Raw genomic sequence first — 17,963 nt, forward strand, 5'->3', positions numbered from 1 at the left:
GCTGAGGGTTCAATTCCCGGTCGGGTCATGGATTTTAACGTTAATTGGTTATTTCCTGTGGCTCGGGGACTGGGTGCTCGTCTCTTCTTCAACGTTTATATTTATTTATTTACAATTTTCTTCATGTCGCTCCGACGTAGATAGGTTTTATGGCGACCATGGGATAGGAAAGGGATAGGAGTGGGAAGGAGCTACCGTGGCCTTGATTAAGGTACAGCCCCAGGAATTTGCCTGGTGAGAAAGTGGTAAACCACGGAAAACCATCTTCAGAGCTGCCGACAGTGCAGCTCGAACCTACTACATCCCGAATGTAAGCTGATAACTACGTTATCCAAACCCGCAGCCACTTGAACGGTCTACTTCAACATTAGATGTCATCCTAGGAAAGCCTGTATCCCTACAAATGCACAGGTCACCCATGGGCGTCAACTCGGAAGACCTGCACGAGGCTTCTTCGAAGACCACATGCCATTATTATTATTATTATTATTATTATTATTATTATTATTATTATTATTATTATTATTATTATTATTATTATTATTATTATAGTACTAATATTTTATATAGAAGTACATATTTCTATAGCTTCGAAAGGATTCTAAAGAGAGCAAGGTAAGCGTCGCTTGTTATGATTTTAAGAGGATGTAATTTTCAAACCTCAGAATATAAGTTCTTAGACGGTAAATTATTCTGATTTTTGTTGTGGTCCATCTCTCATATATAATACGCTACCATCTGCGTTGCTGTATGGTATAAATAGTGCATTTTGTTTGGAGGTCTAAGATATTTTTGACATTTACCTGATATACGGGGAAAAGGACTACTAGAATCACTTTTATTGGAGTTAACGGATTCACATTAAATATCCTAGAATTTGCTTTCTATTTTAGATGATGAGAAGGTATAAACTTAGAGAGGCCTATTTTAAATGAAATGCAAATTAAAAGTAAACTCGTATCCTCATCCCGAGGTGGTGCAGCTCTTTTCAGGCACACCCCCATTGGAGGTGAGCTGCATGTACCATTTCAACCACTTACCAGCCATCCTGCCATTCTTAAATTTCTGGCAGTACCGGGAATCGAACCCAGGCCCCGAGGACGGTAGCTAATAACACTAACCGTTACTCTACGGAGGCAAACGGAGTGAAGAAGTAAGAATAGAGGGCATTTTAGTATTCGTGGAGCTGCAGAATTACTCAAAAGTTCCGCTTACAGTTCTTCAGATACAAGTCCGGGACGTTAGAAAGAACTGAGAAACCTCAGGGGAGGAATCAAACGGGAGGACCACCAAGGCTATAGGCGTATGACACCCAACACTGCTTTCAACTGTACAGGAGCGAGATCTTGTTCAAGGACCAAAATCGCCAAGTAACCGTGGGTTTGACCATACGTCCGTCAGCATCAGAAAAGCAATGTACTGCTATGCCAAGGTTGCGTGGTGTCATGAATCATATCATTCATGCATCGGCATAATGGTATCTCTTTGAGCCGGTACAATCGTCAAGAGCAAGTGCTATATGGTAATGAACAAAGGAGCTGTAGACAATGCAGTCTTCGATTTCTGAGGTCATCTTCAGTAAATCTACAATGCAGATGAGAGTGGATTTCCAGTGAACAACAGGCGTTTAGAATTGTTTGTGAATAAGGGAAGAGAGAAGTTTACAATTCTGAAATACTTCCCTATACTCACTACAGCTTGATTATATAACTCCTTGACTAAACTCCGTGATAAAAGAAAGAGGTGTTCTTACTACTCTACTGCCACCGGATTGAATCTAGCAGTTCAGATGAAGTATCTACGCAGGAATCTTTTGATGATGTTGTACCGTGTGGTTTCTGCGGTACCGTAAGTCGTTCGCCGTGTGGTACGTGTTGGAGGAGCTGTTCGTAAGCAATTTAAAAGCTTTCAATTATTTTAATGGCGTTTGATCTCCGAAGAGGCCGAGTGCAGGTCTTTCGATTTGACGCCGCATAGGCGACCTGCACGTCTATGAGAATGTTCCGGTTCTAATGCTGAATACGGCACACCCACCCAGCCCACGCACCATTGGAATTAACCAATGAAGGTTAAAATCCCCGACCCGGCCGGGAATCGAACCCGCGACCATCTCAACTAAAGGCTAGCACGCTAACCATTTAGCCATGGAGCCGGACAGCTTTTAAATACTGAGCAATCATTACTTTCTAAGTGTGTGAGCATTTATAGAACTGTGTATTTGAAGTTTCTAACCGTACAGCAGAGAATCTCTAAAACGTTTTCAACTAAATATGTAATCAAGTTAGCTCCTCCACCCTTGATCCAATTTATCCCACCATTGTTAAACCGCCTTTTGTATCACTATAAATTATGTAGATTTCTCTCCAAATACTAATATATATATAAAACTTGCCAACGGCCGTAGCCGTGTTGAAACACCGGATCCCGTGAGATCTCCGCAGTTAAGCAACATTGGGCGTGGTCAGGAGTTGGATGGGTTGCCACGCGCTGTTGGTGGGGGGTAAGGGAATGGAGGAGCGGAAAGGAACTGGCCACCCTACCGCACGTAAACTCCGGCTCAGGAACACCTCTGCGGAGGTTCGGACCTGCCTTCAGGCAGAATAACCCTTACCTTACCTACCTATAAAACTTAGCTTTGTTATTTTAAAATAACAACACCTTAATTCAGCAAAAATCGAGGAGTTGTTTTCGAGACTGGTACTTGGTAAATATACAGAGTGGTCGGAATGGACGAGCAAAAATTGCAGCATGTGAAGGAGAATGTTGTTGGGAATAGATTGGAAATAGGGGCCAGATAGGTACGACTAACACATACTGAGATATTGCGAAAAGTTGTCGGTAGTATAACTTACATAGAAAGGGGCGTTTATGCAGAGGTCGTGAGTTGTCGCAGGCTTTAAAACACATATTCCTAAGTGCTCCTTTCTGGACGTGACGTACAGTAGCTGCTCTTGTGCCTTATTCGGCCGAAGTAACACATGTGGCGATAGTGTATTGTATCCTACCTTAAATATGCTATGCTTACATCGATCCAAGCTTTCGCACCTAGGTGAGTTTTCCCCGTCAGTTCCGACCTCCCTATATCTTCTTCCTCTTCTACCGCTTTTCCCACACTTGCGATGTCGCGGGTGAGAACTGTGTCACACATATTGATTTGGCCCTGTTTTACGGCCGGATGATCTTCCTGACACCAACCCCATGTGGCGGGACGTAATCAGTATTGCGTGTTTCTGTGGTGGTTACTAGTGTTGTAACTGTTCGACCCCTCATCAAGACACTTGGGGAGATGAAAGTTATTATCTTGGGACACATGAATATCAAATAAACTATTTGTGGCTTGCCCGCAAATTGCCACGCAAATAGAAACAATTAACATTCCATGGTTTCCCATTTCTCTATGTAATGTTTGGGCGCCAAGGTTACAGTTTTAAACAAAACTGTAAACCAAAATTTATATTTACTAGCATAGAGACTTATACTTAAATCACAGGGGTAGGATTTTAAATAATTAACCATTAAGTATCGCTTAAGAAAGAAAATTAACGCAATATAAAATACAAATGAATTTATTATACAAAAAAATGAGATGAATCGGAAAAGTTCCTTAAAGCGTGGAGGAATTTATAATTTAATTTACTGAATTTACTATTGCTTGCTTTATCTAATTGAAGCTCACCAATTGCAGTTTCCGTTGAAGTCATCTGGTTTCCGTGGTTACTCGTTCTCTTCTTCTCGATGTAGAATTTGCTCCATGGACATCCTTCCTTCCTTCTCTGATATGGTACGGGCTATCTGGACTAGCACACCCTACTTGCCTAGTCTTTAAATTAGACATTGGCCCTATACTTGTAAAAACTGATCAGCGTTGATCGTATGAGGAGAAAATTCAGAGATATGAATTTTTCCATATTACTAGAAATCTCAATCCAACTGAACTATACTATTTATACGGTACAGACTTGTACCAAATTCCGTAAACTTGAACTAAACATAGTTCTTCGTCCAGAAGATTTACTGAAAATAACACAAGCCGTAAGCTTGTTTCGTCTCACGCAGATCCGATAACATTACCGCAGCTGAGTACTGTACCGAAGCGACAACACATTGTACAAAAATAACTATGTCGCGGAGCGACCACACACTGTTTCAAAAATCAAATAACGTCGTTCAAAGTGGATGTTCACAGTAGAAGTAGTAGTGATGGAGTATCCGTAAGTATCTCGCTCCGCACTTGATAATATCCCCCACTCTAGGTAACAGCTTAATCTCAGATCTCTATATAACGAAACATCTGATTCGTAGATCGCATTATCATCTCCCCTTCTCTTCTTCCTTGCCGAGTCCAGTAGGCGTGGTGATGATGTACTCTGCTGGTATGCAAGCCTCGCGCGCGGGTCGCTGTTTACTGCCTTCGCCAAACCCATGAGTCACGCAAAATCCCAACTTTAAGAATAACTTTCCGTATACACAAATATGAGATGAAATGAAAACAACTATGTCTCAACATATTGACCTATTTACATCATAATGAATTCCTATCCTACATAATATAATAATTTAAATAATAAAACAATGTTATCATATATAAAATATGATTCCAAAAGGCCTTGATTACAAATGATTGACGTTGAATAAATATGTTATTACGAATAATTGCCGATGGCGGATAAACTTGATATCAAATGATATCGCGTAAAATGATATTATATTAAATTAGTAAGGCTGGAGAAGCCTGGACGGTTACAGTGTGGTTTGGTGTATGAATGTGAAGAGAAGACTGTCCCCCGAGTCAGAAGAATTAATCAAACGGGATTAAAATCCCCAACCTGGAATCGAACCTGGAAGCCTCTGAACCGAAGGCCTAATTGGTGAGCATTCAGCAAGTAGTTGGACAATTCCGATCACTCTCTATGCTAAGTCTCAATTCAGAATTATTCAAATAGCCTCATATTATCCTATATGCCTCAGATTCATGTCTATCACTTCGAGGACTGACGATACTTAATACACTGAATAAAGTATAATGAGTGCATACTGCGAATACTTTGTGTATAGCGAAGGTACAGCTATATTTCTTGTGACAACAGAACTAGGACTATTTATTTGAGATCGACCACGTAACTTTGAAATATTTCGGCACACTTCACGGAGACGTGTAATTCGTGACACTCTCCTACCACACGGTATTATTTTAATGTAAGGCTCCCTACCGGTAAATTCTACGCCAAACCGTGTAATACGTCTTGAGTAGAATTAGAAACTTGTCTTCAGTGAGCATTTATTTTATGGTCATTTTACAGCTGTGATTCTTGTTTAACTGGAATCCTAAAGTTGTGATCTCCTTCTGTCATCCATGGAATGTATAGGCGCTCAAAGAAAGAATGAGCGCAAGCAACTGTAAGCTCACTGGACAAATAATTTCACCCCTGGAGAAATCATTACAACCATCATTTAATACCTTGTAACTCCGCCTGTGGACTTCGTAACCGCCTGGATTTGGTTAGGAAGTGAGCCCACAACGCTGTGCAGGTATGTTGCATCCAGGTTAAGCCATTGGCTGAGAATTTGATCGCGCAATTCCACCAAGTCCGCCTCTGTGGTGTAGTGGTTAGCGTGATTAGCTGCCACCCCCGGAGGTCCGGGTTCGATTCCCGGCTCTGCCACGAAAATTTGAAAAGTGGTATGAGGGCTGGAACGGGGTCCACTCAGCCTCGGGAGGTCAACTGAGTAGAGGTGGGTTCGATTCCCACCTCAGCCATCCTGGAAGTTGTTTTCCGTGGTTTCCCACTTCTCCTCCAGGCGAATGCCGGGATGGTACCTAACATAAGGCCACGGCCGCTTCCTTCCCTCTTCCTTGCCTATCCCTTCCAATCTTCCCATCCCTCCACAAGGCCCCTGTTCAGCATAGCAGGTGAGGCCGCCTGGGCGAGGTACTGGTCATTCTCCCCAGTTGTATCCCCGACCAAGAGTCTGAAGCTCCGGGACACTGCCCCTGAGGCGGTAGAGGTGGGATCCCTCGCTGTGTCCGAGGGAAAAGCCGACCCTGGAGGGTAAACAGATGATGATGATGATGATGATGAATTCCATCAAATTGCTGGGATGCTGATGTTGGCGTTTTACCCGCTGTTCCAACATATCCCAAAGATTTTCAAGGTTGGGATCACATCAGGCAATTTTGCAGGCCAATCGAGATGTAATAGGGTGGGGGAGCGTTCATAAAACCAGTCCGATGAACATTTTTGCTGTTTTCATCTTGAAGGATCGGGGTATCAATAGCATACTCATCACGCAGATGTTGATTGAAAAGCAACACCTGATCATCCAGAATGTTTAAATAAACATGCTGGTTCACCTCAGTGAGCGGGCCCAATCCATGGTACGAAAAACACCCCCAAAACATCACAGTCCCACCCCTCCGGCTTGAACCTCACCTTGTACACATCCAGGATGAAATGCTTCGTTTGGCCTTCGGTGCACTCGATGATGTGCGTCATTGAAATACAGGCAAAAACGTGATTCGTCAGACCACATTACGTTCCGCTAGTCGGCTACTGTCCACGTTCGATCATGTCTAGCCCATTGAAGAAGCACAGCATTATGTTCCTGTGTGAGCAATGGCCTCTTGCGAGGTCACCGTTTCCAAATATTGATTGCATGCAGTCCCCGTCGTGAAATTCTCTCGCTGACAGGTTGGGATGGACCTTCATTAATTCACTATAGCAATTTCTGTCGGGTTTTGAAGCGATTTTGATTCACAAGCCGTAAAACGCGTCTCCGGTACCCTCTCTGGCAGGATCACTTTCCGACCACAATTCTGACGTCGTGTATAGTGGTCACGCGTGGTACACCACTGCTTGTAGACACGTGGAACAGTCCGCTGCTAAGCACCAACACATCCAGCAACTTCACGCACCGTATGGCCATGGGCACGACCAAGAACTCTGTCACTCTGTTACATCCTTACATCTACACTGTCCGGGTAAAACATCCACATCTCACAAATCGCTACTGCCTTATGCTCACATAGAGGCAGTGCGGGGCTCGTTCGCTGCGCCAGCTGTACCGGCTTAACGATCATCTGTGCGTGCGTACGAGGGTGACTAATTTTTTGTCCGGTAAGCTTATGGTCCTCGCATTCAATATTTTATCAGTTTTAAATTTAATAATTATCACCTCCCATGTAGATACAAACACTGTGGATACCTAAAACAAACATTATAACTGTAGATTCGATTGCTCTGAGAAAAATGCACCTGCGAGAAACGTATTCAATACCGTGGGCTCATTCATTTTTAACGACTGTACATGTAAGTTGTAATGGAACTAGAAATAAAACAATAAGATACCTTAGTATTTGCCTTGCCTGAATGAACATCCCATGTCTGAAGAGAACTTATATCTGACTCTATAAAGAAATGAGGAGACAAGGACAAAGACAAAGACACCTCCGTACAGGCCATGAAGGCCCTTAGAGGAGTGGAAGGTAAAGGCTTCCACCATTGTTAACCGCGGCACGTGATGGGGTAAAGTGGTTAGCACTACGCCCGGGAGCCTTTGCTCCCAGGAATTAACCTGGTACTCATTTTTGGTGTAGGCTGAGTGAACCTCAGGGCCATATGCACCTCCGGAAATGGAAATATTGTTTCTTAAATTTTACGACTTCCTGACGGGGATTCGAACCCACGTCCTTCCGGGCGAACCGAGCACGAGAAATGAGGAGAATCATTGCAAAACATATTATGTCCACTGAACGAGAGAAACAGAAGACTGCTTATAGCCAAATCAGACAAGTAGTCACGAAGCGATAATGAGAGAAATAACAGAAACTGAAATAATTTCGGAACTGGATTTTACGAAAATTGGAAAAAACACTTCAGACTTGATATGATTTGATCCGCACGGTATGGTAATGGTATATTTTACAATGGCGTTTAATTGCTTAAATTATGGAAGTTTAATGTAACTCAAGGAAACAAATGCTTTTACAAGAAATATTCATATTAAGAAACGTGTCTAAATGACAGTTTCTCATGTTTAGTGCTCCCATACACTGAGATTTTGCTCCGTCATCATACTGCACCAGAGTTCAACCTGCCGAGTGCTGTCGTAAGCGAATGGCGCCCAATATGCAGAATATCCAACATAAGAATACAATAAACTTCCACTGTAACCAACTTAACAAACTATGTCGGTGGATATAACACGGTTTGCTTCGGTCATTTTGGTGGACAAAATATGATTTGATACGACAGACACTTTTGAAGCCTCACTTACACTAGGAAAACACACCGTTCGACACACTTAACCGCATCGAACTTTTGACTATGGATGGACTTAATCCTCAAATGTACTTAGTAGGCTCATTTACTCAGTAAAATGTAATTTTTGCGCTTTTCCCTACAATGGCTTTCTTCTCATGCCACGCGTCTTTATGTGCGAGTGGAGGCAAACGATTCTTCATTGTGTTACATAATATACTGGTAGTTGTGGTATTGCCGGCCCCATGGTGTAGAGCTAGTGTGCCTACCGGGTAAGATGTCCAGTCAGGTCAGGGATTTTTACCTGGATCTGAGGGCTGGCTCGAGGTCCACTCAGCCTACGTGATTAACAATTGTGGAGCTATCGACTGGGTGATAGCGGCCTCGGTCTAGAAAGCCAAGAATAACGGCCGAGAGGATACATCGTGCCAACCACACGACACCACTTCCTCTGCAGGCCTTCGAGGTGAGCAGCGGTCGCTTTGGGCTGTTGCGCCATGGGGTTTGCTTTGGTCGTGGTAGTGAAGAAGATTATCGATTATGACAAGTAGGCGACGACATAAACCTACACGCAAAGAACAAGTAAAATACTATCGGCCTACTCGCTGGTTCCAAAGTCATTCAACCAACGAGATGCAGCAAGGTTGTAGAAACAAGTATCGTGAAGAAATCTTACTTGACCACCTCAGTGGTCGCTCAGAAACAACTAGCTATCACTGACGTGAATGGTTTCATATTTGGTATCACATATTCTCACTTGTTAAACATATTCTTCGCTACCTCTGTTGAGAGGCAATAGTAAAGATAAAATGCTACCGCCTTTCAAAAGTAGTAATAGATCTGCACTGCAATATCGCTTTACTTACCGTACTAAGAAAATACAATTTTCTTTGCAGTGGTACGAGATTAGGAAACAATGTTGGGAACACATGTACCGTCAGTAGAGAAACCTGCAGCAGCTCGCAGGTGCAATGGGAGAGGAAAAAGCTGTTTGTCATCAAATATCACACTTTTTCCTCTCTGCATGCAAGTGCCTTGAGTGTGATCAAAGGCTGTAGCCGGGTAAGATAGTGAAAACTGCTCTTGAGTCCCATCGGACGAGTCATATACCTGGCGTTAGCCCTTCATTATAAAAAACATTCGTGCCAATTTGGAAACAACTCTAGGTTCACTAAGAGTTCTTTTTTGGCTAGTGGTTTAACGTCGAACTAACACATCGAAGGTTTCCAGCGACCCAAGGATGGAAGGTAGCGACCGTGGCCTTAATTATTGTACAGTCCTGGTGTGAAGACGGGAAACCACGGAAAACCATTTTTAGGGTTGCCGACGGGATTCGAACCCACTATCTCCCGATTACAAGCTCACAGCTACGGGGCCCTAATCACACGGTCTAACTCGCTCTGTTAATAGGATGTATCAGCGAGAACGAGCGGGTAGAGCCTAAGTGCACCTTTACGAAATCCGAGGCAGAAAAGGTATGCAAAATATCAGGGACGTATGGGGCATCAATAAAAACATCCTATAATATTTGTAAAGTATAAAATTAAATATGAAAACTTTCATCCCATTTTTATTGTTTATACTATAATAATGTTGGTAAGAACAAATAGAAATATTTGATTGAGTAAAGACCTGTGTAAGTAATAGGTACCTCATAAACCATATATATCCGCAACTCTCTCCGTAGGGTGCGTCAGAGTGAATACAATTAAAACAGTTCCTGGAACATGGGTTGCCTTCATCACAGCAAGAACGAGCAGTTTCAATTTTAGAACAATAAGTTCCTTTCTCTAAACAAAGGTCCACAGGTCGAATTCATGAATTTTGTTTCACACTTTCACAAGGAGGAAGTAAAGTATTCAAACTGTTGCCCTTGTCCTCAATCGACTGGAAATTAGGGTGGGTGACTCTGTTAAACCTGATGTGCTTCGCTGATTTGTTTCCGAAAAACTGTCAAGAGCCTGCAACTTGGGAGTAGAGAGGAAAATGGGAGATAACTTTTAGAAACTAGCGAGTTTGATAGTGTCTCAAGGACTATGCACTTTGCTCGGTGTACGCCAGAGCAAATTTTATTTTGAAGATGTTAGGTAACTCCAAGATTCACCTAACAATGAAATGGGAGCGACGGATAACTTCCTATATGGTGGCTGAGAATGGGATTTTAATTCACTTCTGTTCTCAATTGCAGTCCAGTCCCTCAAATCAGTCTTAAACTGTCTTAAATATATGGAAGTGTCGGAAATCGATCTTTGACCACGGTGACGGGTTAGTCAATTTGTACTGAATACCAAAGAGGTAGTAGACTGAGCGCACGTGCTAAAATGGATCAGGAAACTGACAGGCCTACATATAACTTCATGCCTTCCAGCGTTCAGTCTGCAAGTCTATATGAATTAACTACGCGTCTCCACACTCCTCTATTTGTACCTAGCCCTGTGGGCTTAGTTGCGCACCTCCTATCACTGAATCATTAAAACTGAATCTAACTATCGTCTTCCTGGTCTCCCTTTACTTCTCTTACCATTGACGGCCCAGTCCATTCTTCTCCTAGGTAACCTACCCTCCATTCGCCTGACATGACCCCACCACCGAAGCCAGTTTAAACGTACAGCATCATTAATCGAGTTTATTGCTAACTTAGCCTTTATCTCCTCATTCAGAGTAACCCTCCTGTCATTGTTCCCACCTGTTCGTACTACCAATTATCTTCGCTACATTCATGCCTGTTAATAGCTTCCGTGGCTCAGGCGGCAGCGCGCCGGCCTCTCGCCGCTGGGTTCCATGGTTCAAATCCCGGTCACTCCATGTGAGATTTGTGCTGGACAAAGCGGAGGCGGACAGGTTTGTCTTCGGGTACTCCGATTTTCCCTGTCATGTTTCATTCCAGCAACACTCTCCAATATCATTTCATTTCACCTGTCATTCATAAATCATTGCCCCAGGGGAGTGCGACAGGATTCGGCAGCCGGCACAATTTGTATCCTCGTCGCTAGATGGGGGCTTCATTCATTCCATTGCTAACCCAGTCGAATGACTGGAAACAGGCTGTGGATTTTCATTCATGTCTGTTACTTCTAACTCACGAATAACATATCCTGAATGCACCCATCTTTCACTCCTATGCAAATAGTCATATCAGAGCATTTTAAATTGACACCAATTTTCTGTACCGGCGTTTTCTGCTGTACAGGAAACTGATATCACCTTTAAAAAATTATATTAATATTCTTAAAAATAAGTTATATTGTTTAAAAATTAAATGTGATCATTGTCTTAAATGTTCATACCTCCATGATACGCTTACATATTGAAATAAAAACAGACAACCGCAATGAACACGAACCTTCTTTGTAAGCCACGCTCAGTAGCTCAGGAAGTAGAGTACTGGCCTTTCGAGCTCAAGTTCGCAGGTTCGATCCCGGCTCAGTCCGGTGGTGCTTGAAGGAGCTCAAACACGCCAGCCTCATGTCAGTATACACTGACTGACAGAGCAAATGCAACACCAAGAAGGAGTGGTCAGAACTGTATGCCAATTGCAGGGTAGACTGACGTCACTGAGGTATGCTCATGATGTGAAATGCGCCGCTGTGCTGCGCACGTAGCGAACGATAAATGGGACACGGCGTTGGCGAATGGCCCACTTCGTACCGTGATTTCTCAGCCGACAGTCATTGTAGAACGTGTTGTCGTGTGCCACAGGACACGTGTATAGCTAAGAATGCCAGGCCGCCGTTAACGGAGGCATTTCCAGCAGACAGACGACTTTACGAGGGGTATGGTGATCGGGCTGAGAAGGGCAGGTTGGTCGCTTCGTCAAATCGCAGCCGATACCCATAGGGATGTGTCCACGGTGCAGCGCCTGTGGCGAAGATGGTTGGCGCAGGGACATGTGGCACGTGCGAGGGGTCCAGGCGCAGCCCGAGTGACGTCAGCACGCGAGGATCGGCGCATCCGCCGCCAAGCGGTGGCAGCCCCGCACGCCACGTCAACCGCCATTCTTCAGCATGTGCAAGACACCCTGGCTGTTCCAATATCGACCAGAACAATTTCCCGTCGATTGGTTGAAGGAGGCCTGCACTCCCGGCGTCCGCTCAGAAGACTACCATTGACTCCACAGCATAGACGTGCACGCCTGGCATGGTGCCGGGCTAGAGCGACTTGGATGAGGGAATGGCGGAACGTCGTGTTCTCCGATGAGTCACGCTTCTGTTCTGTCAGTGATAGTCACCGCAGACGAGTGTGGCGTCGGCGTGGAGAAAGGTCAAATCCGGCAGTAACTGTGGAGCGCCCTACCGCTAGACAACGCGGCATCATGGTTTGGGGCGCTATTGCGTATGATTCCACGTCACCTCTAGTGCGTATTCAAGGCACGTTAAATGCCCACCGCTACGTGCAGCATGTGCTGCGGCCGGTGGCACTCCCGTATCTTCAGGGGCTGCCCAATGCTCTGTTTCAGCAGGATAATGCCCGCCCACACACTGCTCGCATCTCCCAACAGGCTCTACGAGGTGTACAGATGCTTCCGTGGCCAGCGTACTCTCCGGATCTCTCACCAATCGAACACGTGTGGGATCTCATTGGACGCCGTTTGCAAACTCTGCCCCAGCCTCGTACGGACGACCAACTGTGGCAAATGGTTGACAGAGAATGGAGAACCATCCCTCATGACACCATCCGCACTCTTATTGACTCTGTACCTCGACGTGTTTCTGCGTGCATCGCCGCTCGCGGTGGTCCTACATCCTACTGAGTCGATGCCGTGCGCATTGTGTAACCTGCATATCGGTTTGAAATAAACATCAATTATTCGTCCGTGCCGTCTCTGTTTTTTCCCCAACTTTCATCCCTTTCGAACCACTCCTTCTTGGTGTTGCATTTGCTCTGTCAGTCAGTGTATATACTGGTACATGAAGAAAACTCATATGGGACAAAATTCCAGCACCGCGGTATCTCCGAAAACCTTAGAAACAGGTACCGTAGTGGGTCGTAAAACCAATATTATTATTAAGCCATGAGTTAAACTGCTACCGTATTCCAACAGTGGTGTTATCTGTTCTCAAGTCACTGAACTACCGTATATTGCAGATGGACACCAGATGTCCCTAGCATTAATTTACTAATGCTAACTTAGTCAACAGTCAATTATTTATTTATTATTTTGGAGTCATCATCACTGTAATGAAATTGATCCGCCAATGATATGGCTTGATATCAAAATCATACCAGCCTATCAACATTGATATTACTTAATTTGATTTAGAACTATCTACCGGCCCCTACAAAAGATGCGAGTTTTTTGAAACAAGAGTCTTGCAGTAGTGTATTAAATATTGAGTGTTCTTCGAGAACGAGGGGATCTCCTTCGGGAGATTGATAGAGCGGGGGCTTGCATGAAAAGGCGGCGATAAACATGGTGTGGCAGAACTTTAATTATGTGAACCTTGCTGCGTGTGAAGATAGGGAAGATCCTAGCGTTCCCTTTAGCATGTAACTGTTAGGTCGCCCGGCTTTTATTTAATTTTAATATACGGTTTTCTCGTTCAATATAAATTAAATGTAGGTTTCCCTATCCCAGTTTTCGAACTTTCATATTTAATATATGTACGGACGCACGAGTGTTTACCCTCGTTTATCTACAAGTTTTATTTTTAGATGACTGAATTTTTTTCTAATTTTTCTAAATCGGCTTTTAAAATGTTCTTCCATTAGTCACTTTAGAGTATGGCGTAGCCTCTGTGTCATCGGACGTTATGCCCACATAGGAGTTTACAGTTGTACTTAAACTTTGGAGTGCTTGGTGTTTCAGCCTCCATTCTCATTTTGTTCACGGCTTTTCGAACATAACCTTCCTTTTTTTCTTCTCTTCTTTCGTGGCCTCTGATTACTTTGGGATCTTTCGATTCTTTTTTGAGGGTAGCAAAGGTATTAAATTAGTAACATATTAGAGAAGAGCGTATTTGCGACTTCACGTGGCTGTGGTGTCAGACAACTGTGATTAATGTAAACTAATGGCACAACAACGGGCGTTTTATAAAACTAATTGTAAATTGAGCACCAAGGTTTGAGACACATGTAATGTAACATGTTCTAGAAGCTACAGCTTCTCTCCCTGAAGTGTCCTTTCCCGAATATTTAAAGACTAGCCTATCCTTTCTAAATGTAAATTTACGGGACCTACGGATCAGAAGTCTTTGACTGATTCTTTCGAAATGGGACAATGTAAAATTTCTGAGCTAACGAGCTCCGCTTGTGCACATGTCAGAGATTCTGAGCTCTTAAGGTGAAACTTCCCTTTGTTATATGGTTCTTGTTGTTGTTGTTGTTGTTGTTGAAAATATCGTCGTTAGTTTCTCTTGTAATTAGTCATGTGACTATTTTGGTATTTGCGACGTGCTATTCAAGTTATAGTGGGTTATTTTAAACATAGCCCTTGTTCAGGTGGTTATTGACTTTCCAGGTTACTTGTTTGTACTGTAGACACTTCCCTCTTGGTAATTTATTCATTTCGTATGACACATATAAGTAACTTTTTTATAACAGATTGTTCGACTCCTGAATTTTCAGCGAAGTTTGAATACTTCCCTGGAATTTCAGATTCAGAAATAGCCATCGTTAAACGATCATTTCGTCAAATACAAAATTAATGACCACTTGAAAATGGCTGGACAAGAGATTTTTTCTATAGAGCTCAAAACTTGATGGGAAGAACACGTTGATTTTTTCTACAATTGTCTTTACACCGCACCGACAAAGATAGGTGTTATGGCGATGATGGGACAGGAGTGGGAAGGAAGCGCCCTTGGCCTTAATTAAAGTACAGCCCCAGCATTTTCCTGGCGTGGAAATGCGAAACCTCGGAAAACCACCTTCAGGGCTACCAACAGTGTAGTTCGAACCCACTACCTCCCGGATGCAAGCTCACAGTTGCGTGCCCCTAAACGCATGACGAAATCACCTGTAGGACACGCTGAAGGACAATCTTAAATGTATTGAATGCACGTGAGAAAAGCCTCCCCGTGGCGTGTCCTAGGTAGAGCGACTAACTTTATTGATAACGAGTATCCTCAGGTTCTCAAGACGATTAACATTTGGGTAGAATCGGATACGATCATCATCATTGCACTGAAATCTCCAATTATAACTATGGAAATGCATTAACAACGTGATGACCGATTACTACAGTCTATATTGAGATATATTCCGTTAATGCGAGCCAATGATTTCTTCCACGTGTAATATCTTAGTACTCCGAATATACTGTATTTTTATGCTAATACTTTAAGTCCCAGCTAGGTTTAGCTTATGGACAGTACGGACTTCTTGCTCTTCTGTTGCTTTGTCTTGGGAAGCATTAACTATCTCAACATTTGTGGTTACGGTATGTGAGGAAGCTGGTAGCAAATCGTTTCAAGGATGATAATTAAAGATAAAATGTACGGACGCACGAGTGTTTACCCTCGTTTATCTACAAGTTTTATTTTTAGATGACGGACTTTCTGCAGGTGTATTTATAATGTTCTTATTGCCCCTTAACAATCGGTCTAGACCACAGACAGCTTGTCCTTACTTACTTTCTTCAGTCTTATTTAACAAACACATGCTTCTGTTCTTGTTTTATATAAATACTGTTTTGAATTTCACAGATAATAGTGTTACATAATGTGAAATTTTTCATATCTTAATTACGGACTCTAAGATGAAAGATATTTATTCCTCTCATTAATGGATTTTTTAGGTTTTTGACGTTCATAGTATTGGTTGAGGTTGCGTGCATCCAATGGTAATAACATTTTTTTTCTCTCTAGGTATGCTATTGGCAATGCAGAACGTCCAACATTGAAAAGCAAAGTGGGGTGGCTGGACATCCTGGCCAATGACACACATCAGTTCTATTACGCCAATAACACTGGAGGTCCAACAATAAAGGTAAAATCATCTTTACATTGGTTCTGCATGTTTTAGAAATCTACATAAAATATTTGTTCCAAACTAATTATTCAAAATTTTCTAGGTCTAGCCCACAGCTTGAAAATACATTTTCCATGCCACCATACTTCCTGGAATAAGAGCTAAGGCCTGTTCATCATATAATAACTACACTCCAAACATGGTGTTTCAAATGAACTGAAGTACGTCGTTAATTAGGAAACATAAGTACGTCAATTATGGCTGAAATTTATTGGCTTCTTTCGATTCTTTCATGTTCCTAATTTTGTGTACGTTTATGTATTTTCTTATGTTGTCAAAATAACTCTGACCACCCTTAATCTTGCACATTTGTATGCCACTTTCTACCGTAAATGGTCATGTTCTAAAGTGGAATACAAATTCGTGTTTGTAAATGGAGGCCAATTAAAGAACCTAAGTCATTAACATGTCGGTAATAAATAACCAGCAGTAAGATTTCAATTCGTATCACTTTGTAATATCACTAAATTGTAACGAACGGATTTTTTGGTTGGTTCTAAGAACCCGGTAAGGTCATTCTAAATACTGCAAGTCAGAGGAAGTTGAAATTAATACCATAAATTAATATTTTTTATTGTTGTGATATTTGAAGCCATCTTTTCTCAGTTTCAACTCAGTTAGTTTTAACTGTTAAGTTCTTCAGTCTTCCGAAGTAATTTTGAATAGTTACATTTATAAACTTCGTGAAAAAGTAAAAATATTGTAACAGAATTATACCTGAAAAATAAATTTAATTTAGTTGTTAATTTTTAGGTATCATTCTGTGACCAAATTTTTTCAGGTAATTTATAAATTTATATATTAAAAATTAGTTTCGGCGGCCTGAAGAAACTAACAGTTATACAATAAATAAATAAATAAATAAATAAATAAATAAATAAATAAATAAATAAATAAATAAATAAATAAATAAATAAATAAATAAATAAATAAATAAATCAAAACTCAAATAAAACTGACTAATCTGAAGTTTCCTAACCGGTAAATAGCAGTTACTACTCAAAATGCAAACTATGCAATTATGCAAGGATGCGTTCCTTGGGAATGACGTAGTCTTCCACATCTTCGCATAAAACCTGGATTTCAATACAGTGAAATCATTTTACATTGTAATAGTACGACATTAAGCTCTCATTTAATTACTGAAATGTGAGAAAAGCGAAAAATCAGGTCAGACTTCGATCATATTGCTGTTATAGGTATTCCGATTATGTGTTAGATTACCCCTGAACGTCAAGTATGGACATACTGGACTTCTTGAAGAGTGAAATCACCGAGAAGCTAATTGCTTTGTGTAATGTATCTGAAACGGCGGTGAACACGTTGCGAGAGTTATCATAGATTACAGAGGGTTAATTACTTTCATCTTTTTTTACTCCTTTCCAGTTTCACAAGCGTGATTTGATATTTTCCTTTATCACACTAGCTCATTTCAAATTAGGGGCCGATGACATTTATGTCAGGTCCGTTTAAACAACCATCATCATGTGAATATTATTTTGAAAACAGAAACTAAGCTGAATCTTGTACGGAAGAATACGTGTCAGACTTTGTGCTATGGACTTTGTCTTACTCTTTAATACACACTTGGCCGAGCAGCGTTCGAGCACTTTATTTGGAATGATGTTATTAATGCTAGAAGCATGCAGTGCTCGGCAAGGTGTAAACAAACCCTCGTATTTTGTCAAGAATTCTCTATGAAACTGTGCTCGGTGCTTTCCATTGTGCCAGGAAGTG

The 17,963-nt window shown here is 42.1% G+C and overlaps 1 protein-coding gene across 1 annotated transcript in view; it reads left to right on the top strand.

Annotated features, from left to right (window-relative positions):
- The window catches only part of sei (seizure), a 520,652-nt gene that overhangs the window by 332,347 nt on the left and 170,342 nt on the right, over positions 1-17,963 (top strand). The window contains exon 6 of the mRNA XM_068225985.1: positions 16,064-16,184. Coding sequence (XP_068082086.1) covers positions 16,064-16,184 — 121 coding nt within the window. The remainder of the gene's footprint in view (positions 1-16,063; positions 16,185-17,963) is intronic.

Source organism: Anabrus simplex, chromosome 2, assembly GCF_040414725.1.
Source record: "Anabrus simplex isolate iqAnaSimp1 chromosome 2, ASM4041472v1, whole genome shotgun sequence".
NCBI classification, from domain to species: domain Eukaryota; kingdom Metazoa; phylum Arthropoda; class Insecta; order Orthoptera; family Tettigoniidae; genus Anabrus; species Anabrus simplex.